This window comes from Microtus oregoni, unplaced genomic scaffold, assembly GCF_018167655.1.
Source record: "Microtus oregoni isolate MIOR12 unplaced genomic scaffold, Mior012 000038F_ref0000394, whole genome shotgun sequence".
Taxonomy (NCBI): Eukaryota; Metazoa; Chordata; class Mammalia; order Rodentia; family Cricetidae; genus Microtus; species Microtus oregoni.
In genome coordinates, this window is record NW_024543097.1 from 147,196 (window position 1) to 172,915 (window position 25,720).

A 25,720-nucleotide genomic window follows, 5' to 3' on the forward strand; every position below is an offset into this window, starting at 1 on the left:
ATAACCCACTAAGTAAATATCCAACCTCACTCTGCATGGTGTGCCTATCCATGTCTCTGTCTCTCACCCGCCACGTGGCTCCTTGCCCGGGAGACCTGCAGCATGGTCTCATGGCGTGCCCATCTGTCTGTCTCTCCTGGTGGGACTAGCTGCCCCATTGAGGTTTCTCACCTACCACGCGGCTTCCTACCTGGGACTCATGGCCTGCTGCAGCCATTCGGGCCTGGGACTGGCTGCTCTCGGGACCGCTGCCCACTGCGCCACTTAGGGACCTGCAGCGTTTCTGCCACTGCAGCCACTTGGAAATCTGCAGCATTTTTACTTTTACCATGACAGCCAGCCCGACCCTAAATGAAATGCTTTCCACTGTAGCTGATGCCAGTCCCTATGTCCCGCCTATGTGACCTAACATGGGTCTCCGCTTCCAGAAGGACCATTGCTTTTGGGGTGACTTCAGCATTGCCTCCTCAGCCAGATTCCCATCGTCATTCTGTAATAATGGTCTCAGGAATGGTATCCTGAAGCCAAATCCCTTCCTCCTATTCTAGTGCTACCTACCACTCTGGGGACCTCTCCATTGCCATAGCATAAGTAGGGGCAAGGAGAAGAAAACAATTGGGAATCTGTCCTCCACCGAGATAGAAAATAGTTCATTTGCTAAGACGCAAAGCAAACCAACCAAGACCCTTAATGGAAGGTGTAATAGGCCCTGCTCAGACTCAGTCCTTGACACACCCTGCTCCAGCAGTCTAGATGAGTGAGGTGAGGACAACAGAGACCACAGCTGTCCTAGTCCCTGCTCCATCACCAGAGCTGGCTTAGGCCTAGCCCATCATGAAGTCTGGTGGACTGATCACTCCTCCCTCAGGCTGCAGAACTACTGACCAATGCTTCTTAAAGTCTCTCTTGAACCCTAGGCTTAGCTCTGTGTGGTCAGTATCTGGGCCAAGAGGTTCCACACACTGTATGTGGCAAATTGTGAGGTGCATCTCCCCGAGACAGGGACCCAGAAGGACACCAGTGTCTTGGCAAGAGTCTGAAGAACAGGAAACGGTATCCTCCCGGGGCTGAGGGACTGACTTTTGGTGACAGAACGGTTTTCCCACACCCATGCAGGACGGGGCTACAAGCATCTGCAGCTGTGGAGCAATGGGCTAAAGTTCTCAGTGCTTAACTCTCAGTGTAAGCAACCACCTATGAGAGACATCTGCCACAGTAGACAGGGTCAGGCTAAAAATGAGACCCATCTCACCCCGCATCCATGACCAGATTCTCCAGTGACTAAATGGCTTCCCCGAGCCTCCAGAGTGTTTTGTTCTCTGACACTCTGTGGCATTATTTTGTGACATTTAAGATAATAAGGATTAGCTTTTTTCTGATTCTAAAAATAATTGTTGGGGACTGGAGAGATGGCTCAGTGGTTAAAAGCACTGACTCTTCTTCCAGAGGTCCTGAGTACAATTCCCAGTAACCACATGGTGGCTCACAACCATCTGTAATGAGATCTGGTGCGCTCTTCTGGGGTACAGGTATATATGCAGGCAGAATACTGTATACATAATACATAAATGAATATATCTTTTAAAAAAATAATTGTTAAAATTCAAAAATGCTAGAAAAATATAAAGAGGATAATTAAGTTATTTTTTTAAAAAGTGAAAATTCAATTTCATAAATATAATGCACATGGGACTCTTTAACCATAAAAGGCCACATTAGAAAACATTGTCAGTCATGACTTCTATTCTGTTATGGAGCAAATCTAATGAATGTTTCATTATTTTAAGTTCTTTCCAACTATTACATCTTTTATTACCTTTCATGCAGGCACTTTTCCCCAAAACCCTAATCAATACTGATGGTAGCACTTAGCCAGTTCCTACGCTGTGGCAGCCAGTGGGCAAAAAGGCCAGCAGTTCCTCAAGTGGCCACCCACCAAACAGAGCAGCACTTCAAGGGTTAGCAGCAGTTCTCGGAAGGGGGGAGAAAGACACTCTTAATGTCTAGAAGTCTATGAAATCAATAAAAGAAGAAAATACCCAGACATACTTTAAAAGACCCTTAAAATGTACTGCTCCGCTTAAAATAAATTGTTCTTTCTTACCCCCAGAAGTACTCCAAAGTTTCCTTGGACAGTCCCAGGACTCAACACTGAAATTTAACACACTGAAAAGAAACAGTATCAGAGAGACAAAATTCCAAGACTGTTAATGACCCACGCCCAGCTCCAAGGTGGTTCTTACCTACGATCCTCTGATTTGGGAATGGGGTTGGTACAGCGCTGGCTGTTATACTTGGCCACATATTCACATTGCTTGAAGGGGGCGGTCTTGTCTTCCAGAACGTGTCTGATACAGAAAGCGTAACCGTTGAGTCGCCGCTGCTTGCACAGTTTGGGGCTATATGAGCACAAGGGCTTATTGTCAACCTCAGAGAAGTGTATATGTTTCCCTTCATACATCACGTGACTCTATTCCTTGTGAACATCAGCTAAAAGGCCACCACAAAAAAGAAACCCAAATGATAAACAAATCAGAGACTGTAAAGCCGACTCAAGGAGAGAATTTCACTGAGGGACTTGTGGCCTCTCAGCCATACCTGATTTTAAATCTTCTGCACCACAGCAATATGAAGAGAGCCCAGGGGGACCACAGTTTGGAATGCTCTCAATCAAAAGGAAGCAGATTGTCTACAAAACATCAAAGGCCTCATTAACACAGAGATAAACAAAGTGAGCTCATCCAAAACATTAAATATGTGCCCGCCACCCTTCCTAAAGTGATGGAATGACTAGAATTTAATATTCCAAGTATGAGATCCAACAGGAACCAAATTATATTTACTCTGTGACTAGCTCAAAGTGGCTCCGAGTTAGAGCCTCTTCCACCAGCTAATGCCAGAGTCTGTCTATACCTGTAATTTCAGCACTTGAAGGTGGCAGAAGGACCCGGAGTTCCAGGTCATCCTCAGCTACACAGTAAATTTGAGTAAGTCTGGGCCACATAAGTGAGGAGAGGGTGGGCGATGGTAACACATCGCCTTTAATCCCAGCACTTGGGAAGCAGAGTTCTTTGTGAGTTCGAGGCCAGTCTGGTCTAGAGTGTGAGTTCTAGGATAGGCAGAACTGTTACACAGAGAAACCCTGTCCCAAAAATCCAAAAAAGTGAGGGGATGGGGGAAGGGGGTAGCTGGAGAAATGCCTCAGCAGTTAAGAGCAATAGCTGTTTTGCCAGAAAACCTGGGTTCAATTCCCAGCACCCAAAGGATGCTTACAGCCATCTCTAACTCCAGCCCCAGGTCTCTACAAGGCACCCATGTGGTGCACTGACATCCATGTAATCAAAATACCAAACACATAAAAGAAAGGAAAAATTTCAAAAATAGTTCTTTACGGGGGCTGGAGAGGTGGCTCAGTGGTTAAGAGCACTGCCTGCTCTTCCAAAGGTCCTGAGTTCAATTCCCAGCAACCACATGGTGGCTCACAACCATCTGTAATGAGGTCTGGTGTCCTCTTCTGGCCTGCATACATACACACAGACAGAATATAGTATACATAATAAATAAATAAATAAATAAATAAATAAATAAATATTTTAAAAAAAATAGTTCTTTACTACATTTTTTGCTACACTGACAAAATGTTTAGCAATTTGTTAAAAAATGTTTCTATGAAATACAAAACAGAGCTGTAACACACCTATAACCCCAGCATTTGGAAAGGTGAAGCAGGTGGTTTTCTTTGAGTTCAAGATCAGCCTGTTCTATATAGAGTTCTATGCCCTGAGTTCAGTCCTCCAGACCAACACAGTGAAAGGGAAAGAACTGACTCCTGCAAGTTCTCTTCTGATCTCCACACCTGTCCATGGCAAGTATGTATACAGAAGCAACAAACACAAAATAAAGAAATAAATGTAATAAAAATAAAAGAGAAGGAGGATGGAAGGTGGGGGAAGGCAGTAAGATATCTGGGGTGTGGGGGAGAGGTAAAGGCACCTGCTGCACAAGCCTGGCTACCCATGTTCCCTAAGTCAATCCAAAAGTAGGGGGAGAGAACCGACCTCCACATACATGCTATAGCATGCATGCCCACACGTACATCACATACACAATGATAAAAGTGAATAAAACTTCTAAGTCAGGCATGATGGTATTCACCTGTGAGCTCTCAGCTCTTGTGGAGTAGAGGCCAGAAGAACGGGAGTTCAAGACCAGCTTAGACTACATGAGAAACGGGTTAGGGAGTTGGCTCAGTGGTAGAGCACTGGCTACACAAGTATGAGGAAGATATCTAGAAGCCAGACAGATACAAGGTGAGTGTGACAACCTACAATTGGATGGCAGACAGGGCATCTCTGGGCAAGCTGGCTAGTGAGACCAGCAGTATAGGTGAGCTCTAGCTCAACTGAGAGTCTGCCCCAATATACAAGGTGGAGATCAACGGAGGAGGACACCTGACATCAGCCTAGCACATACACACACTACACATGCCCAAAAGAAAAAGTTAACACACACACACACGTACCTAAAATAGAACAAATTTTGCTTTTAAAAGATGTTATTTGGGGGCTGATAAGGTGACTCAGTGGACCAAATCTGACAATTTGAGTTCAGTCCCAAGAACCCACATGGTGGGAGGAGAAAACCAGGTCCTGAAAATGGTTCCCTGATCTTCACACCCACCATGGCACTCACACATGAACACACACATACACAATGGAACGCTACTTCCTTCTAATATTCTGTCTGCCAAACCTGTTCCATCCAAACCTCAATTTCTTGAGGCCAAGCATTAGTCAACCACATCTACACCATGCACTTCAGTGCTCAACAGTCAGTCAACAGTCACAAGCACCAACCACATCTACACCACGCACTTCAGTGCTCAACAGTCAGTCAATATCACAAGCACAACCACATCTACACCACGCACTTCAGTGCACAGTCAACAATCACAAGCACCAACCACATCTACACCACGCATTTCAGTGCTCAACAGTCAGTCAACAATCAGTCAACAGTCAGTCACAAGCACCAACCACATCTATACCACGCACTTCAGTGCTCAACAGTCAGTCAACAGTCACAAGCACCAACCACATCTACACCACGCACTTCAGTGCTCAACAGTCAGTCAACAATCAGTCAACAGTCAGTCACAAGCACCAACCACATCTACACCACGCACTTCACTGCTCAACAGTCAATCACAAGCACCCACAAAGACCCAATGTAACAACCTCATCGGGGGTAGCGTGCTAGCTGAGCTCTGGTTCAATCCCCAGCACTACATGAAAATAAGCATGGTGAGATAGGCTTGCAAACTCCAGGCCTTTGCCTAAAATCGCAGCACTCTGGAGATGGAAACGGAGAATCGGTAGTTCAAGGTTATGAGAGCCTACCTCAAAAGAAAAAAGAAACAAACAAGCTCCCAGGCTGCCAGAGCAGTTCAGTGACGGTCAAACAAATGTTCACCATGTGCAAGTCCAGGGTTAACTCCCCAGAAACAGGAAAAGAAGCTGGAGGGAAGAGAGAAGAGAGAACAAAGTGCGGGAGGGGCACACTAATGAACAGGAACTACACAGATGTCCGAGGCTCAAGTCCAAACTCTACCATGTACTACGCTATCTTGAACAAATCATTTCCACACATCTGTGAATCAGGGAAAACAGTAGCTATAATATCACTAGGTTCTAAGGACCCAAGGATCACATGGACTGAGCTTAGGACCATTGCTAGTACATGGTAAGCTCTGGAGAAACAGAAGTTATTCACAGATGCTAACTATACGGCATGTTACTGTCTTTTCTCCTGCCAGCGATAGTAAGAGATGCTATATGATCCTGGAGAAGAACATTCGTCACACAGAAGGATCAAATGCAGATTAAAAGTCCTATACAGTCTATAACAATGAAGTGGACCTATTTTGCAGAGTCAGGGTCTCAGACTTCACAAAGACAAAGAAAAGCCCAAAGTATTATTATAGTTAATAAAACTGTACACACTAATAGACATAACCACACACAAATACACAGCAAAAATAAGAGCTTTTTCTTTTCACCTTATTAGGGCAAAATGAAGAATTGAAGTAAAATATATTTAGTTGCCCCTAAAATGAGGATGCAGTCCAGGCAGAACAGGAATGATTGCCCAGGAAAAAGGCTGCGGAGTCAATCCCTAACAGAGTGAAAGAAAACAAATGGGGGAGGGGGGAGTCAATCAATCGGTCTCAGGGGCTGGCAGAAGTCAGATATGCTGCTGGTGCACAGCAGCACTCAGAAGGCAGAGGCAGAAGGGTCAGAAGTTGTTACAGGCTAGCCTGGCAGACAGAAGACTCTGCCCTAAAGGTCTGAGCACCTAAGACAGAACACATATGAAAACCGATCTTTGATGTTTACATTCTGTGCCACTCGTCCATCACTGGATCTTTGATGGAATTAATTCAAGTCTATCTGAAGATCTACTGTTGATGTTTTTTTAAGTTACCCTTGGGCTGAGATGGCTCGGTGGGCAGAGAATGAGCTCTTGCAAGGCGTCCTTGGGCATGCTCTGGCACCCACATCTGCGCAGTGGCACATGTGTTTCCACTCACAAACACACACACAATAAGTGTAATTTTTGTTTTAATTTTTAAAAAATATCTTGGGCTGGAGAGATGGCTCAGGGGTAAGAGCACTGGCTGCTTTTCCAGAGGTCCTGAGTTCCATTTCCAGCAACCACATGGTGGTTCACAACCTTCTATAATGAGATCTGGTGCCCTCTTCTATTGTGCAGGCATACATGTAGACAGAACACTGTATATATAGTAAATAAATAAATCTTTAAAAGAAAGTATCTTAGCTGGGCAGCAGTGATGCACACCTTTAATCCCAGCACTCAGGAGGCAGAGGCAGGTGGATCTCTGTGAGTTTGAGGTTAACCTTGTCTAAAAAGCTAGTTCCAAGATAGCCAGAGCTACACACAGAAATCCAACCTCAAAAATCCAATGTGTGAATACATATATATGTATGTATTATGTATCTTACATATAAGTTAGTTTTTTAAAAAAACTTATTTCCGGTTATCTCCATGGCCAACATGATGGTTCAGTGGATAAAGCACCTCCTACACAAATCTGAAGACCTGAGTTTAAATCCCCTAAAAAGCCAGATATACTGGGTGGTGGTGGCACACACCTTTAATTCCAGCACTCAGGAGGCAAAGTCAGGTGGATCTCTGTGAGTTTGAGGCCAGCCTGGTCTACAAGAGCTAGTTCCAGGACAGCCAGGACTGTTACAGAGAGCAACCCTGTCTCAAAAAACCAAAAAAATGAGAGGGGGGGGGTGAAGGGCGGGCCAGGTGCAGCACCACACATCTGTAATCCCAGCACTGATCAGGAGATGGGAGTGGAGAAGGAAACTCTGGGAGCATTCAACTCAGTTAGCCTGGCGAGCAGAGGGAAAGGAAACTAAAGAGGCCTTGTCTCAAACTAGGTAGAAGGTAAGGAGCTAAACCCCAGGTCTTCCTGTGGTCACACATGCACCTGAGTATGCATCTGCATGCACTCACGTGAGCATGTGCACACGAGCAGGCACATCTACACGCACACACGTACAGACAAGGACAAAATGAAAAGGCCTGAGCCACATACCCCATACCTTTTGGAAGCCCTTTTAAATCCAGTAGCACAAGGGTCAGAAGGCAGCGTCAGATGTGATGGAACTAGAATTACAGGTGACTATGAAGCACCATGTGGGGGCTGGGAACAGAACCCGGGGGTCCTCTGCAAGAGCAACACATGCTCCAACCACTGAACCATCTATTTCTCCAGCCCTAATAAAAAGGGGTTGGTTTTGCTTTGGTTTTTGTTTTTAAGTTTTTCTACCTGGTTTATTCCATTGGCAAATTCAGTTATTCACCAGCTAGGTTTACTGCAGGCTCCATCTGTCCTCCCTCTGGGCTGCCCTGAAACTGTACAGGCCACAACAGCGGCTTCACACTCATGCAATCCTCCTGCTTCAGCCTCCAAAGTACTAGAATTATAGGATGAACCACCACCTGGATCTCTAGTCTTCCTCAGAGACTTCTAGTCCCAAGTACTTTGAAGGCAAAGGCAGGTAGACATCTATGAGTTTGTGGTCGCCAGGTCTCCACAGTGAGTTCTAAGACAGCAGGCTACTTACTAAAACCCTGTCAGCCAGGTCTCCACAGTAAGTTCTAAAATAACAGGCTACTTACTAAGACCCTGTCAGCCAGGTCTCCACAGTAAGTTCTAAAATAACAGGCTACTTACTAAGACCTTGTCAGCCAGGTCTCCACAGTGAGTTCTAAGACAGCAGGCTACTTACTAAGACCTTGTCAGCCAGGTCTCCACAGTGAGTTCTAAGACAGCAGGCTACTTACTAAGACCCTGTCTTGGGAAAAACAACAAAGTGACATTCAATTCTTCAATGACGCCAGCCCACCCTGCTGCCTGCTGTCTATCATTTCTTGAGTTTTTAATCTCATCTTTTCTCCACTGCAGAGCAGCACCTCACTTCCACCCCAGCACAGGAACTATGTGGTCACAGTGTTCTCCTTCTGCTGTCTCTGAAGTGCTCATCACAAACCCTCTTCCCTGGAGGCTCACTAGGTTGGGGAAAGGGAACTCAGGCTCTGTTTTTCTCCAGTTGACAAAATAATCAGCTGTTGGCTCCTTGCTGCCAGTCGTTCCTCCATTCTGAATGTGCTGCAGCTCATCGCCAAGCCTCGCCTTCCCTGCGAGTCTGAGAGCCCTGTGTACAGGCCCTGGTGGAGAGCTGTTCCCCGCACTGTGCCTAGGAAGGAATCACCGGACCCCTGCTCATCTGCTTCAGGACTACTGCATGCAGAAGCTAACTCACACTGCCTAGCTACGGTCAGCACTGCTAAACACACTCTGGGCTTCTTGTGGGCTTCTTCAGATGCTTAAAAGAAGAAAAAGCCAAATATAAGTGCACTACCATGGTTAATCAGAAGTAGCTTTAGAAAAATCTGCATAGGCCAGAAGTGGTAGTACATGCTGACCCTAGCATTTGGGAGGCAGGGCAATCTGTGAATCTGAGACCTGCCTGGTCTACACAGCAAGTTCCGGGCCAGTCAGGGCTACACAGAGGCAGGCAGATCTCTGTGAACCAGGGCTACACAGAAAAACCCTGCCTTGAAAAACCAAAAATAAATAAAAAAATAGATAGATAGATAGATAGATAGATAGATAAAATCTGTGTGGTAAAATATATCTTAATGGGACAGTGAGTTGAGTGGGCTCACAGGGGAAAGTTCTTGGGGCTGCCAAACCCGACCACCTGACTTCAAGTCCCAGGACCACACCCACTCATATACACACAAACATAGTTACAGGAATATTTTAATACGCCATAACAACAAAAATCATAAAATATTTATAATGTAAACAAATTTGTTTACAACACAATTACTTTATAATAAATATCTATTTTCTAATTTCATCTTGTTTCGTATTGATTTGAGAGCGGGTCACAGATAGCCCATTCTGGTGTGGTAAGTCTCTAAGTAATGAAGGATGACCTTGAACTTCTTTCTGATCCCAAGTGTAGGGACTACAATGTGTGACATCGTGACCGGCTGTGATGACGTATGTCTGTATGTTTGTATGGACACGTGAGTGCAGGCGGAGCGTAGGAACTGAAAACTAAGCTCAGTCCTCTGCAAGATCAGCGCACAACCTTAACTGCTGAGCCATTTCTCCAATTCCACCAACCCATCTTGAAAAATACAGTTCAGGCACCAGGCATGGTGTCACACGCCTTTAACCTCAGCACTCAGGAGGCAGAGGCAGAACCATTTCTGGGAGTTCAAGGCCAGCCTGGTCTACATTAGGATTTCTAGACCAGTCTCGACTACACAACAAGGACTCTACCTCAAAAACAAACAAACCTCAGTACACAAATCCCCACAGCTGAGCCAGTTCTGTTCATGGGAGGTGGGGTGCTTGGTGTGGTTCAGTTCAGGCATGCATCACCTCCTCTGTGTAAACTGCCTGTCCTGTCCTCACTTCCTAGATCAGCTCAGGCACACATCATCTCTGTGTAAACTGCCCGTCCTGCCCTTACTTCCTAGATCAGCTCAGGCACATATCACCTCCTCTGTGTAAACTGCCTGTCCTGCCCTCACTTCCTAGATCAGCCCAAGCACACATCACCACCTCTGTGCAAACTGCCCGTCCTGCCCTCACTTCCTAGATCAGCTCAGGCACATATCACCTCCTCTGTGTAAACTGCCTGTCCTGCCCTCACTTCCTAGATCAGCTCAAGCACACATCACCACCTCTGTGCAAACTGCCCGTCCTGCCCTCACTTCCTAGATCAGCTCAGGCACACATCATCTCTGTGTAAACTGCCCATCCTGCCCTTACTTCCTAGATCATCTCAGCATCACCTCCTCTGTGTAAACTGCCCATCCTGCCCTTACTTCCTTGATCAGCCCAGCATCACCTCCTCTGTGTAAACTGCCCATCCTGCCCTCACTTCCTGGATCAGCCTAGCATCACCTCCTCTGTGTAAACTGCCCTTCCTGCCCTTACTTCCTGGATCAGCCCAGCATCACCTCCTCTGTGTAAACTGCCCATCCTGCCCTCACTTCCTGGATCAGCCCAGCATCACCTCCTCTGTGTAAACTGCCCATCCTGCCCTCACTTCCTGGATCAGCCCAGCATCACCTCCTCTGTGTAAACTGCCCTTCCTGCCCTTACTTCCTGGATCAGCCCAGCATCACCTCCTCTGTGTAAACTGCCCGTCCTGCCCTTACTTCCTGGATCAGTTCAGCATCACCTCCTCTGTGTAAACTGCCTGTCCTGCCCTTACTTCCTAGATCAGCTCAGGCACACATCACCTTCTCTGTGTAAACTGCCCGTCCTGCCCTCACTTCCTAAAAAACACCTTCCCAGGGGGCCAGGTCTCCTGAGCACTAGCAAATCCCAATTAGTGCACACTTCATGCAGAGACTTCTGTGAAACTATCTCTGTAGCTCTGGGGATACATGATGTGTGTATGTGAGGATGCACACGTACCATACACACACATCACATCGTGTGCATGGCACGCAGACTGGCGGCAGTCTCCACTTTCCACTGTACTTCATGCCCCAGGCCAGTGGCCTGCAAACTACCAGGAGAGCCTGCAAGAGTCTCCTGTTTTTGCCTCCCATCTCTCCATGGGAGTACCTGGATCACAGTTACATGTCACCACGTCTATATTTAACATGGGTTCCAGGAACCTGAACTCGGGTCCTCGGGTTTGTACTTCCTACGTCATCCTTCCAGTCCCCAATACAGTCTAAATTGAAACTGAACGAAACATGCATGCATGTGGTACACACGCACCCCCTCCCAAAACAAATGTGAAAAATAAGAGTTATTTTTTGCTTAGATTCTATTGGTGTGGGACCATGGTCTATATTCTGTCAATTAAGGGCTGGAGAGATGGCTCAGTGGTTAAGAGCACTGACTGCTCTTCCAGAGGACCTGAGTTCAATTCCCAGCACCAACATGGCAGCTCACAATTGTCTGATGATCCAGTTGCAGGGGATCTGACACCTTCACACCAATGCACATAAAATAAAGTTAAATAAACCGTAAAAAAAAAAAATATATTCTGTCAATTATATTTTAAATAAATGCTGATTGCCCAGTAGCCAGGCAGGAAGTATAGGCAGAACAACCAGACAGGAAGTAGAGGCAGGTCAATGAGAACAGGAATATTCTGGGAAGAAGGAAGCTCTTTTTGCAGTTGTGAGCCCACCACAGAAGAAGGAAGATGTGAATGCCTCGCTGAAAAAGGTACCGAGCCATGTGGCTAGCATAGACAAGAATAATAGGCTAATATAAGTTATAAGAGTTAATAAGGGGCTGGAGAGATGGCTCAGAGGTTAAAAGCATTGACTGTTCTTCCAAAGGTCCTGAGTTCAATTCCCAGCAACCACATGATGGCTCATAACCATCTGTAATGAGAACTGGTGCCCTCTTCTGGCCTGCAAGTATACATGCAGGCAGAAAACTGTATATATAATAAATAAAGTTTAAAAAAAAGAGAATTAATAAGAAGCCTGAGCTAATGGGCCAATCAGTTTATAGTTGATGTAGATCTCTGTATGGTTTCATTGGGACTTAATGATTGTGATTACGGGAGCCGGGCAGGACAGAAACCCCGACAACACTCTATTTAGATTAAAAAGCACTAAATTGGTACTTCACAAAGTCTATATAATTATTTCTTTTTTTTTTTTTTTGTGTGTGGTTTTTCGAGACAGGGTTTCTCTGTGGTTTTGGAGCCTGTCCCGGAACTAGCTCTTGTAGACCAGGCTGGTCTCGAACTCACAGAGATCCGCCTGCCTCTGCCTCCCGAGTGCTGGGATTAAAGGTGTGCGCCACCACCGCCCGGCTATAATTATTTCTTACAGTCATAGTCAAACACCAAAGAACGCTGCATAAACTGGAAGCTTTACAGTTTCTGAATGGTTGGCGGGACTGTAATTTGGTGGCATAATACTTGCCTGGGTTATTCAGAGCCCTGGGTTCAATCCAAGCCTGACAAAGGGGACAGGGGTAGAAAATCTATTAGATTTTCTAATTCATAATGACAAAAAGTTAAAACTAAGCTCTATTGTTTCATATAAAACAAAACAAAAAAAACTTCTTAAAAAAGCTGGGGGAAGTGGGGACAGGGGTGCTTCATGCCTTTGATCCTAACACCCAGGAAGCAGAGGTAGAAGGATCTCCAAGTTCAAGGCCAGCCTGGTCTACAAAGCCAGTTCCAGCACAGCTGCGGCAAGAAACCCTGCCTTGAAAAAACAAAAACAAACAAACAAAAAAGAACAAACAAACAAATTGGGCGTGGTGGCGCATACCTGTCATCCCAGCAGGGGAAGGTGGTGGCAGGAGGATCCAGGGATTATAGCAGCCTGTACACATCAAATCGGAGGCACTCCTGGGCTAGGAGATCCTGCCTCAAAATACTCATCAATCAATCACTAACAGATCTAATGGCCATCATCTTTAGCTATGGATAACTTTCTTCAAATTTAAAGAGATCCTGTGGGTTCCAGGTCTACATAGCTAGTTCAAGGCCACCTGAGGTTATCTGCTGAGACCATGCCTCAAAAATAAATAACTTAAATTCTAAAGGTGAAGAAGAATATAAAGAGACCTCTGCTCCTCCAAGGAAGGAATGTAAAGTAACGAAGAATCAACACTGAAAATGCACAAAGAGCTGCTGCTGAGAATAGGCAACAGTCACCTTCCACAACAGAAACATCAAAATACTGGAATTCCGACGTGAGAAATAGGGGCTACAGTACAAATGTTTAGTTTTTTTTCTTCAAGTTGCCAGGCATGGTTGTACTACCTGAATCAAAGCAGGAGGGTCACAAATTCACATGCCAACCTGGGCTACTCAGTTGAGTTCGAGGCCAGCCAGGACTATTTATGTCTCAAAACAACATAAAAAGTCCTTCTTGATGCTATATTATGATATTAATTATATCTAGATACAGACATTATCTATATAAAGAACACTGTCAGAGTTCTTTCTTGGAAACATAGAAGAAAGCACACATAGCAGTTAGGAGGTGGGCAAGCATTTAGGGAATACAGCCACAAAACAGGACAAGAGCCGGGCAGTGGTGGCGCACGCCTTTAATCCCAGCACTCGGGAGGCAGAGGCAGGCGGATCTCTGTGAGTTCTAGGCCAGCCTGGTCTCAAAATACAAACAACAAAAAAATCTGAACACTATTTATTCTCTTCAGGACACGTGGCCCTCTCCAAGTCACTGCCATTCCTTTAATTCTGCTTCAAACATGTGCTTTCTTCAGGGCCCCAGCATCTTTCTCCAGCTGCCACGGTAATTCTATGTTCCACCTCCTTTAAAGCACAGAGACCTCCACTGTACGCTATTCTTTTACATTGGAATGAATGCCAACTCTCGGAATGTCAGTTTTCATTTCTTTTCTTTTTTGGGGGGGGAGGGGTTCAAGACAGGGTTTTTCTGTAGCTATGGTGCCTGTCCTGGAACTAGCTCTTATAGACCAGGCTGGCCTCGAACTTACAGACATCCACCTGCCTCTGCCTCCCGAGTGCTGGGATTGAAGGCGTGAGCCACCACCGCCTGGCTGGAACGTCAGTTTTCTAACAGATTAATGCAGATGAGAACATTTACTTATCCAGGAGCAGCCACGGCTAAACTCAGTCTCTACTCAGACTTCAGGTCTTCTTTTACTTCATCTTCTAGAAATAAATTTAAACGGCTGGAGAGATGGCCCAGCAGTTAAGAGCACTGGCTGTTTTACTAGAGGACCCAGGTTCAATTCCCAGCACCGACATGGCAGCTCGCAACTGTCTGTAACTCCAGTTCCAGGGCATCTAACATCTTCATACAGATACAGATGTAAAATACCAATGCTCATTAAAACAATTTAAAAAGTAATAAAATAAAATGAATTTGAATGTAATTTGAACAAGAAAAAATAAAATAAATCTAGCTAATTTAAAATATACTAATTTTTAAAATCCAAAGTCCACACATCAGTGTAAAATGCAGTAAAATTTGACTGAAGACAAAAATATATCAACTGATATGACTGAAAGAGAAAACTGCCCTTCTCCCAAAAATACAGTCATAACAAGTGCGTGTGAGCCATCAGGTACCCAGCATGTGCCCAAGACTCCTCAAAAGGCATGTGTACAGATAAATTCACATTATGAGTTTAAATTAAATGGCCTTACCTGACTTAGGAGAAAGGTTAAGAGCAGTTTATGCAGCAGAGAAATCACTCATTGCCTCTGGAAGGACCAGGGATGGGGCTCAAATCTGGTCAATTTTCTCATCTGTAAAGGGAAGATAATTGTATGTACCCATTGAATTGCTTAGAAGAATTAAATTAGGTATTTCAAGAACCCATGCTTAGCATGGTACCCAGCACATAGTAATCACTTAATGCTAGCTGCTATTCGAAGCAGTAAGTGGTAGTTTATTAGCATTATCATTTTCATCTCCAGTCTGCAGGGCGAAAATGCCCTCTTCCAGCTGCTAGTGGTTTTCTGAACGGTACAGTGTAATTCTCCACTAATTCAGGCTAGAGAGAGGTTTCTCCTGCGATCCACAGTAGAAACTATAACCAAACCTGCTTTCTACACCTGTAAAGAGCACTTGGGGTTGATTTTCTTCAGATAGAAAACACTAACAGAGGCCAGGCCTGGTGGCGCTTAAGAGGCAGAGGCAGGTGCCTCTCTGTGAATTTAAGGCCAGCCTGATCTACATGGTCATTTCTAGGGCAGCCAGGGCTACACAGTGAAACTGTCTCAAAAAAAGAAAACTAGCAAGTGGAACAGTGTCTGGGGCTTGGGGCACTGCTTCTTCCCTGCACGTGGAGAGCTCAGGTTTGATTCCCTAATGAGCTCAGGTTTGATTCACACACACACACACACACACACACACACACACGGCTGATTTGATTAGAATAGCCATCCGCGCCAATTAATAATTCCTTACAACAAATGCTTACTGGATGCCGGGGCCCCAGTCACGACTGCTGCAGGAGCAGAAAGGAGAAAAAGTAAGTTGTGGCTGAACTCAGACCCTTCTTTCTAAGAATCTGAGAGTAACGGCTCTTCCACTACTGAGTCCATCCACTTTCCCCTTCCTTCTCTTACTAGAATTCTCGGGAGCACGTGACACTCTTGGAAATGGTCTCTCCTGGCCTCAGCCAATAGTCTAGTGTCCCCCGCCTTCCCACCCAGCAGGCACTGCTGGCCAAGCTTCATTTACTTTATAGTGGCCCTTGATGAAAGGCCGACGGGGCAGACGTGGGCTACAAGCAGACTTCAGCAAACTGCTCTTCTGAAGGCTCCAAGTCAAACAAGTTTCAGCAAGTTACTGAATTAAAAAAAAAAAAAGCAGACCTCACAGGGTGTGGTGGCTCACACCTGTAATCTACAACATTAGAGAGGTTGAGGCAGGAGGATTGCTGTAAATTCAAGTCTGTGAATTCCAGGTCACCTAGAATGAGTGTGAAATACTGTCTCAAAAAAGAAAACAAGCTGGGTGGGAGAATGGCAACAAGTTCAAGGCCATCCTGAACTGCGGGAGACACTCTCTCCTTCCTTCCTTAATTCTTTCTTTTTTCTTTCCTTCTTTCTTTCTTTCGATTTTTCGAGACAAGGTTTCTCAGAAGCTATGGAGTCAGTCCTGGAACACGCTCTGTGGACCACCAGACTGGCCTCGAACTCAGGAGATCCTCCTGCCTCTGTCTCCAGAGTGTTGGGATTAAAGGCGTGCACCACCACTGCCCAACTGAGACCTTTCTTTTTTTTTTTCTTTTTTTTTTTTTTTTTTTGGTTCCCTGACCGGGAATCGAACCCGGTCCTACATCCAGACCTTCCAAGTTCTCAGGATTTAAAATTCTCACAGATTCTAACATTTTCAGGCCAGCAGTGGTTGAAATTTCTAAACATTCAAGATCAAATTACTTTATAATCTGTTCTATCTATAAAGTCACCAAGTTACACACAAAAGTATAAGGCACACAGCATTTCCAGGGCACTTATTGCCATTTTTAATGCGCATCTGACTCCAGGATTTCAAACCCGTGTGGGGACTGTCCATGTCCACAAACCTGTTCTCATTTCCAGACAGTCACTATCAAAGCTGCCTGCTCCCACCACCCACCCCGCCAGCACCTCCACACAGCCACACTTCTGAGGCCTCTAACCCTCTAAGTGGCCTTAGCCTGTTCTCTGGCTCACAGCCACCGTAGTTCAAACCCTCTGTCTTCTGGGGAGCCGCCGTACTGGAATTCCATACAGTTTGCCCCCCCTTTATTTTACCCACTACTCCAATCTACTATATTTTAAGTAATATACTTGACCAAAGACTCTGAGGTCTTACAAGTTTTAAAGAAACCCATACTCCTTACCCCAACAGAGAAACTTGAGTCTCCACTAAGTCTCCACTCCCCAGGTCCAAGGCCACAAAGAGCCACAATTAGCAACACAGAAAGCTCTATTGTCCCTAGGCATTTATTCAGACTTCCGGTCCCACCTCCTGAAATACCTAACTCCTCCCATTTGCTTAGGGCAGAAACCTCTGATGCAAAGCCCTCCTAGGGCCTTCCAATGTCAGAGTAGAAAAATAGGTTTCCTTCCTCCAGTTTTACCTATTTTGTATCATTCAATGTTGTAAATATCAGTTCCCTAAGTTTTCTTCTCCACCAGACTAAAATTCTGTGATGGGGGAGGAGAGGAGGAAGAGCTACCTAGAGCTATGGCTTGGTTGCTTGGTAGAGTTGCTCACCAACAGTGCCACAAGTCCTGGGTTCAATAATCAATAAAGAGCACCTCAGAAATAATGGTTACATGCCTAAAATCTCTGCTCTGCAGGTTCCAAAGTTCAAGGTCATACTTCCTGCAGGAGACTCTGTCTTTCTTTTTAAACTGAAGCGCAAGCAAACTAACAAACAGAAAGTTTTTGTATTGTCTGGCTAGGTGCAGACACAGACAGTTGATCTGTTAAAGGAATAAATGACACGGGAGTCAATGAGCCTGTCACCTCCTCAGGTCACTCCAGAATAAGCCTATCAAGGCCACAAACTACCCAAGCCCTCAAAGCCACTAAAGGAACTCTAAATCTTAAGGGCAGACAAGGCAGGAATGGAGGATGTCAAGGCCCTGGGTTCAGTGGCCAGTACCACAAGAAAATGAAAAGAAATTATCCAGGCAGTGGTGGTGCACTCGGGAAGCAGACAATCTCTGTGAGTTTGAGGCCAGCCTGGTCTACAGCCGTCTGTAGCTCCAGCACAGGCTCCAAAGCTACAGGGAAAAAAAAGAAGCAAACCAGCCTCAGGCCCGCTCCTCCACCACTCTAAGGGCCAGAGCTTTGTTTTCCACAGCCGTACTACAGAACAGGTGATGTCAGTGCTTAGCTCACCACGGAGAAACTGAGACAAAGCCTCACTCTGGCCCTAAACACAACTCTGGCTGACATTAAACTCATGATCCTCCTGTCTCAGCCTCCGAAGTTTACAGGTAAGCTACAAGTTCCAGCCTGAAGCTAAGATGATTAATAAAGTCACTTTTAGGGAGCTGGAGAGATGGCTCAGCAGTTAAGAGCATATGCTGTTCTTTCAGAGGACCCAGGTTCAATTCCTAGCACTCAATGGCAGCTCACAACTGCCTGTAACTCTAAGATCTGACACTTCACACAGACATACATGCAGGCAAAACGCCATATGCACATAAAATAAAAACTTGTAAAAATAAAATCAATTTTTAAAATATTTTTATTTCTAATCATGAGAGTATGTATGGTCTGTGTGGGTTTGCACAGCTCTGGAGTGTCTGAGCCCCAGAATCTGAAGTTCCAGTCATGAGTAATCAAATGCCATGCTGAGAATAGAACCCAGATCCTCTAGGAGAGCAGCACGCACCCTTCAGCACTGAGCCATCTCTGCAGCCCCCGCTTTATTTTGATGTGTCTACATGTGGATATACGAATGCATGAGTGTTGGTGCTCTCGGGAGTCCAGGAGGGCATGGGGTCACCTGCAGCAGGCCAGCAGGCCATGGGAGCCACCTGTGGCTCTCTGGAGTTCTCTGCAAGAGCACCAAACGCTCTTAAACACTGAACAATCTCTCCAGCCTGCCTTTAAAATAACAGTAGTAATAATTGCTGTTGTTATTATTATTATAAAAAAAAAGTTCTCCCATGGATCCTAGAACTCACTATATACACTAGACTGGGCTCAAATGCAGAGATCCACCTGCCTCTGCCTCCCTAGAATTAAGTGTGTGCCACCATTCCCAGCTTAGTGTTCCTTTTGATTTGAATAATAACATTAGTTTGAGAGGTTGCCAGGATGGCTCAGCTGGTGAAGGCACTTGTTGCCAATCCTGACAGTCTGAGCTCAGTCTGTGGGACTCACTTTGTGGAATCAGAAATCTTGACTCCTGTAAGTTGTCTTCTAAACCCCCACATGCATAAACACACACACACACACACACAAACAAAATACAATTACATTAAAAATATTCATTTTAATTGTAAAGTTTTATATCACTAGGATTAAAGGCCAATTTGATTCTAAAGCCCAAACTTTGAGCCAATACAAAAGTACGTAACTGTTACCTGCAGGGGTCCAAGCTTAAGCTGTCTGCACCTCACACAAGACCAGAAGGCACTAAAATGAGCAGGACGGATAGAGCTGCTCTCCAAATCTAGTATGAGTATGTACTATTTTTAGTAAGGGAAAAAGCAAACAAACAAGATGTTTCTTAGATGGTGTTACTAAAGAACATAGGGTAGGCTAGAAGAAGCATCTAATCCTTATAGCAAGGAATTTTATTTCCCTGTCCTGCTAAAGAAACCAAAGATTAAGAAGCAACGGGACCAGAGCAAAGCACAACCCAAAGCCCGCTCCAACCACACACAACTGACGACGGCGGGATACACAGAGCCCGCTCCAACCACACACAACTGACGACGGCGGGATACACAGAGCCCGCTCCAACCACACACAACTGGACGACGGCGGGATACACAGAGCCCGCTCCAACCACACACAACTGGACGACGGCGGGATACACAGAGCCCGCTCCAACCACACACAACTGGACGACGGCGGGATACACAGAGCCCGCTCCAACCACACACAACTGGACGACGGCGGGATACACAGAGCCCGCCAAAAAAGGAGGTCTTCTAGAGAGGGATGGGGTGGGTGTTAGCTATAGAGCCAGGCTGGCCTGGAACCTGAGGTCCTCTGGTCCTGCAAGTGTCAGGTTATGAGACACTATCTCCAAAATAAATATAAATAAATAAGGTAAGTCACATTATGTGAAAGAACTAGAATCAAGTGGTCTGTCACCTTAAATCGGGGAGGAGAAGCAGGAGGCAAAACATTTTAACTTGGGTTTCTCCCAAATCTCAAAATGGCCAGGAGCACTGTCTAAAACCAGCCTTCACGGGCCTCTGGGATATGCTCACGGCTGACGCAGTGAGAAGCCGACTCTTGGGCCACTTTGAGAACACAGCTGTCTTCACCCTACTCTACAGCCCTGAGCCAGTCTCACCTACTGCTTCACAAAGGATCAGGTGCGGAAAGAAGCTGTCTTTAGACACAAATGGCCAGGCTGTCTAAAATCCCCAAACTGAGATACTGGGAGCTAGCCCAAAAGATCTTAGCGAGAGGGAAAGAAAGTGTTTGGTTGAACTAACACTTTGAAGAGCCCACACTTCAGACTGTCTATCTAAATACAAATTCCCTCCCCTCTAAACTTAGCAGCCATGGGAGCCAGACTGAGGGCTCAGAAGTCAAGAGCGTGGGTGGCTCTGTCAGGTGACCCAGGGTTCATCCTCAGCACAAGCAACTGGAACTCCAGTTCCAGGGGATCTGACGCCCTCTTCTGGCCTCCTCAAGTATAACACCCACATGGTGCACAGGCACACCTGCAGGCAAAACACCCTAACACAAAAATAAAATAAAAATTTAAAAATAGCAGAAATATGATTTTTCTGGAAAGAAAAAAATGGAGATGGGTTCCTCAAATTTCTTTATGAAATCTTTCAGAGGAAAGAAAAGTTGAGTTATAGATTAAATAAACATCTACTTTTTAAACAAAACAACTCATAGTGAAAAAGACAGTCCTTTTTCAATTAAAATAATTCAGCATGTTCCCAGAAAGTCTCTTATTAGTTTGAAATAAAATTAACTTTGAAGACAACAAATCAACCATTTCTTTAGGAATGAAACAGCCCATGAATGGGTTACAACAAGGAATTAAAATGTTTGGGACAGGATGTGGGGGGAAAAAAAAACATCAAACTTTCAGTATTTGTACATATATAGTTTCTGAAACTCTAAAGAATACGAAGCTGAAGATAAGCACTAAATACATGGATCTCTCAGTTTGAGGCCAGTCAGGTCTAAGAGGGAGTTCTAGGACTACAGAGACACCCTGTCTCGAAAAACAAACAGCACAAATGAACACAAAAACATATTACAAAATAGTAAGATTTCCTTCGACTTTTAAAATATCCTGGGAAAGGGGGACTGAGAATGAGTTTTTTTCTATACGGTTTGCTCTAAAAGTAAGGGCCATAACAGGGATAATGGCTTTGCTATACACATACATGAAATGCCCTAGTCAATAAGCAATTTCAATTAATCAATAACGTAAAACGAGCATTACATGTAATTTGCATTTTAATACCAAATCCATACCATCTTCAAATATCAAGACTTTCTTAGGCACAAGTCTAAATGGCCGGCCGTCTAACACTGAGAAAACAGAGCTCTGTTTTAGCCAGACAAAAGCCAAGGATTCTTGGTAAGAACCATGTAAGGAGCCTCACTGTGATGCCTGAGAGAAGTCAGACCAAGTCATGAATTACCCCGGGCTTCTACAATTGACAGGCAGTTTTTCTCTACCACTGAGTGATCAGAACGTGGACTGCCTGTGCCAGCAATCTCCAACCTGCAAACACACACACACACACACACACACACACACCACACTGACCCAAGCTCTGCTAATAAAGGGGTCAAATGAACTCGCCACACATGCCCACGATGGGGCTAGGGGTGGCTGGGCCATGCACGCTGCAATTTCAACACTAAACAACAACCAGACGGCGGTCAGCTGTAGCCCAGCCTATCCTTGAAAAGTAGGAAATCTAGATTTTGAAATTTAAGTTTACTACATGAAAGAAAAAAGAAGGGAAAGAAAGTTTCAGAGTTGATGGCACCAAAACCAGAACCAAAATCGAGTTCGTTTATAGGGTAGGCCAAAGTCAAAGTCTATGTTCAGTTCACAGGGCTCCTCCGCAGATCCCTGAGCTGGAGCAATCTCAACTTTCGGTGTCTTAAAACCCCCTTCTCTCTAATCGTAGACAGACATCTAAGGGTATCACACAAGGCTAAACACAGTCACTATCAGAACAAACCAATCACTGCTCCTTAAACTGCAGGTAGACCTTGCTTCAAAAGCCGCCCTGCCCTCCAGTTCCTTCCTCCCAATTTTGAATGCTCTGCAACGCCTGTCAGCGAGGTCCCCCCCATGGCTTCAGTTTCTGAGTTGGTTTTACCGGACGGTGACCAAATCAGAAGGGGAATCTCCTACAACTGGGGGGACCGGGGGGGCTGCTCCGAAGCCTGCCTGGTCCTGCCCCTCGCCCTGACAGTTTGCTCTCTTCTGCCCGGAGCTGTCCAGAAAGGAGGCACTGGGAGACCCAGAGGAGTCCGGGGGGGAGAAAAAGGTGGGAGTGATAAATGAACAAGTAACACCCCCACGGCTGTTCCGTGGGGTACGGGACTTCAAAAAGTGGGGGAGGCCGACGGGCAAAGACTGTGCAGTGGAAACAGCACCTGAACCGACCTCCTCCCTTCCCACCCCCCAAAGCCCAGTCACTAACTAAGAACGCTACGAAAAACCCCTTGAAAACTTTTCCAAACCGGAAGAGAAGGCTTCTCCCCGGGCCTGCGAGCTCGTGGGGAACGGGCTGGAGTTGGCAGCCCCGAGGGGGACCGCGGGGAGTGGGGTGGGGCGCGGGCGAGGGGTGCAGGGGCGGAGTACCTCGAATGGACGGGAACTGGCGGAGAGTTTCGGGCCAGCCGAGGGCTCTCCCGCACGGCCTCGGGGGGGGGGGGGGGTCCCCGGCGCTAGGACCGGGGCTCCCCGGAGAGCAGCAACCCCCAATCTGGGCCTACAAGGAAACTTTCCGGGCCGCGGCTGCACCTGACTTCTCGCCGCCCCTCCACCCCACGTCCGCCAGGCCGCCCGCCCCGCCCCGGCCAGGCCGTCCGTGGCGCCGCCGAGGGGGATAAATAAACCCCTCAGTTACCGGGATCCCGGGCCCGTCCGTCCGCCTGCGCGACGCTCGGGGCCGGGGGCGGCCGCACACTCTGCCGCCCGGGTCCCCGCCGCCCGGCCTTCCGCCCCGCGGGAGAGCCTGGGGCCGGCGCAGGATGCAGCCCGCCCCGCCGTCCGCCCTCCCGCCCGCCCGCCCCGAGGCCCCGGGGGACCCAGGGGCGCGGGAGGCCTGTGGCGCGGGGGCAGGGCGCGGCCGCCGCGGGGCCCGAGGCCTAGGGAGCCCCCCCACACCTCCGCGGCGTTCCCCAGGCCCGGCCCGCGCAGGCCGCGCTCGGTCCGCCGCCGGAACCCCCGCCGTAGCCGCCCGCGGGCGTCCCCGAGGCCCCCAGTCCCCGGGCCCCTGCCACCCTAGCGCCGGCCCCACTCACCCTTTCATTCTCCGCCCGCGGCCTGGCGTGGGCCGGCGAATCCCCGGCCTCACGTAAGCGCGCTCGCCGCCCGCCCTGCCTGCGCGGCCCAGCCCGCCGCCCTACGGGAGCCCGGGGATGTGGGCCGGGCCTGGGGCCGCCTCTGCTTACCTTTCAGCTGCCTTTTTTTTTTTTCTGTTTTTTTTTTTCTCCTCCTCCTCCCCCCCCCCCTCCCCCGCCCTTCCCTCGACTGCGCTGACAGATCAGAGAGGCGCTGGCGGCGGACTAGGAAGCTCGGCTGCTACTGCTCTCCCCCAGGGCTTCAGCGGGAGCCTTTCCCTGTCGAACAAGAGGGGTGAGGATCATATTTTTATTTTGGGTCGGCGATCATTAGGGGGGAAATCCCTGAATGTACTCTCCAGCCGAGAAGGCAGGGCTGCCCGGCTGCACTGGCAGGGGCAGCAGCCTCCTACAGCACCACTACAGGCACCGCGGGGACATGACACCACACAGCAGTCCTCTGCCCTCCGAAACGACAACTTTCCTACCATCTTGGAGGCCGAGCAAAGAGGAGCCAAGGGGAAAAGTGCAACCGGCTGCGGATAAAGTACAAATCTCTACCTCTCCTCTCCGGAAAAAGTCCACACTCGCGGTCTCCGCCGGCGCCTAAGGGGGTCTGAAAAGCGGGGAAGGAAACAAGTTCATTTGCTCCGTGGGGGGAGGGGGGGAATGTTTCTGCACCTCTGATGGGAAGAAATCTTTACAAGACACAGGTTTTACGATATTATTGTTTTCCATTTTAATTTTTTCCCCCGGTGGTGACAGTGGTAGCTTAATTTTTTTTCAGACTAATTATGATTTTTCTCTGTGGCAGGCCCAAGTTCCGTATGTGGTGGTCAGTCTGTAAATTGGCACCTCAGAGACTTCAAGGTCACTTTATTGTATTTATTTTGTTGCCCGTTTATATTGTATGTATGCATGCTTATGTTTTCAGGTTACAGTTAAGATTTTGTGGTCTTGGTATCTACGAAACTGAGGGTGCTGCAAGTCAATTGTAAAGAGATTTCTTTTGTCTTCTCTCAAAGCGATGTAAGTAAAACCTATTGACTGTCCAGAAAGACCCAAGATAGCTGTTTATTTTTCACAGTGCAAATAAAAGCACCGTGTATCTAAAGCGTCCTACAGCAGACCAAACCTGTGGTCTGTCTGCCCAAGAAGGTTACTCCACTAAACCTAGCAGTAGACTGAAAGATGCTTTGCATTTCCTTTAAGTAAAATTATTTATTAAGAATTACATCTAGGGTGTCATTTGTGTTACTTCCTTCAGTTTGTATAGATAGTTTAACGTTCAGGTCTTCGCTGCATTACCTACAGTTCTGTCTGCCTCTCTAACAAGAATTGAAGGGGTGTTGAAATGTTCAGAACATCCAGTGTAGTGCCAGCCCGTTGAGTAACTTTATAGACTGCAGAGATGTCATGAATTTACTTTTGGTTTTTTGAGTCCGGGTTTCTCTGTAGCTTTGGAGTCTGTCCTGGAACTAGCTCTTGAAGACCAGGCTGGCCTAGAACTCACAGAGATCCGCCTGCCTCTGCCTCCAAGTGCTGGGATTAAAGGCTTGTGCCACCACCACCGGGCTATGAGTTTACTTTTTTTTTTTTTTTGGTGTTGGGACTCAACACAAAACGAGGTAGACCTGGTCCATGACTTCATATTCTAATATCTCTGTCTCCCACCACCACCCCCGCCTGTCTGGTGACCAGCTGATTTCAATGAGCTGGAATGGAAGGAAGGTGGTGACAAAGCAGGTGTGACTAGGTCAGACTGACAAGGGCCAGAGATGTCTTTTTTTTTTTTTTGATAGTTATTGAGTTCCACATTTTTCTCTGCTCCCCTCCCTGCCTCTTCTCCCACAAGGTCCCCATGCTCCCAATTTACTCAGGAGATCTTGTCTTTTTCTACTTTCTACTTCCCGTGTAGATTAGATCTATGTAAGTCTCTCTTAGTGTCCTCATTATTGTCTAAGTTCTCTGGGATTGTGGTTTGCAGGCTGGCTTTCTTTGCTTTATGTTTAAAAACCACTTATGAGTAAGTACATGTAATAATTGTTTTTCTGGGTCTGGGTTACCTCACTCAAAATAATGTTTTCTAGCTCCATCCATTTTCCTGCTGTCGTTATTATTTTCTGCTGTGTAGTACTCCATTGTGTAAATGTACCACATTTTCCTTATCCATTCTTCAGTTGAGGGACATTTAGGTTGTTTCCAGGTTCTGGCTATGACAAACAAAACTGCTATGAACATAGTTGAGCACATGTCCTTGTGGCACGATTGATCATCCTTTGGATATATACCCAAAAGTGGTATTACTGAAAGGTTGTTTCCTAATTTTCTGAGAAATCGCCACACTGACATCCAAAGGGGCTGTACCAGCTTGCATTCCCACCAGCAATACAGGAGTGTTCCCTTTACCCCACCACCTCTCCAG

At 46.6% G+C, this 25,720-nt stretch overlaps 2 protein-coding genes across 8 annotated transcripts in view; one reads left to right on the forward strand and one right to left on the reverse strand.

Moving 5' to 3' along the window:
- Positions 1-23,537, reverse strand: part of Ino80d (INO80 complex subunit D) — a 76,197-nt gene extending 52,660 nt beyond the window's left edge. Inside the window, exons 1-4 of one of the 6 annotated variants that reach the window (XM_041631989.1) lie at positions 23,407-23,537; positions 14,751-14,852; positions 2,599-2,689; positions 2,244-2,490 (exon numbers count right to left, since the gene is read on the reverse strand). In XM_041631989.1, the coding sequence (XP_041487923.1) occupies positions 2,244-2,461 (218 nt within the window). In that variant the 5' untranslated portion in view covers positions 2,462-2,490; positions 2,599-2,689; positions 14,751-14,852; positions 23,407-23,537. Of the gene's footprint in view, positions 1-2,104; positions 2,164-2,243; positions 2,491-2,598; positions 2,690-14,750; positions 14,853-22,859; positions 22,980-23,256 lie in introns of those variants that run through there. The other 5 variants (XM_041631991.1, XM_041631988.1, XM_041631990.1 and 2 more) reach the window with 5 other exon arrangements.
- On the forward strand, positions 22,583-25,065 carry LOC121433528 (cuticle collagen 2C-like). 2 transcript variants are annotated; one of them, XM_041631995.1, is made up of 2 exons: positions 22,583-23,309; positions 23,503-25,065. In XM_041631995.1, the coding sequence occupies exons 1-2, from the start codon at positions 22,984-22,986 to the stop codon at positions 23,522-23,524; spliced, it is 348 nt and encodes a 115-aa protein (XP_041487929.1). In that variant the 5' UTR covers positions 22,583-22,983; the 3' UTR covers positions 23,525-25,065. The 2 variants fall into 2 exon arrangements, with proteins under 2 accessions (XP_041487929.1, XP_041487928.1); XM_041631994.1 differs by having other exon boundaries at positions 23,498-23,636.
- Positions 25,066-25,720: the final 655 nt, after the last annotated feature.

Coding starts and splice junctions, on each gene's coding strand:
- LOC121433528 (XM_041631994.1), top strand. CDS start 22,984: ATGCAGCCCGCCCCGCCGTCCGCCCTCCCGCCCGCCCGCCCCGAGGCC. Junction 23,310..23,497: donor CGGCGAATCCCCGGCCTCAC/GTAAGCGCGCTC, acceptor CTGCGCTGACAG/ATCAGAGAGGCGCTGGCGGC.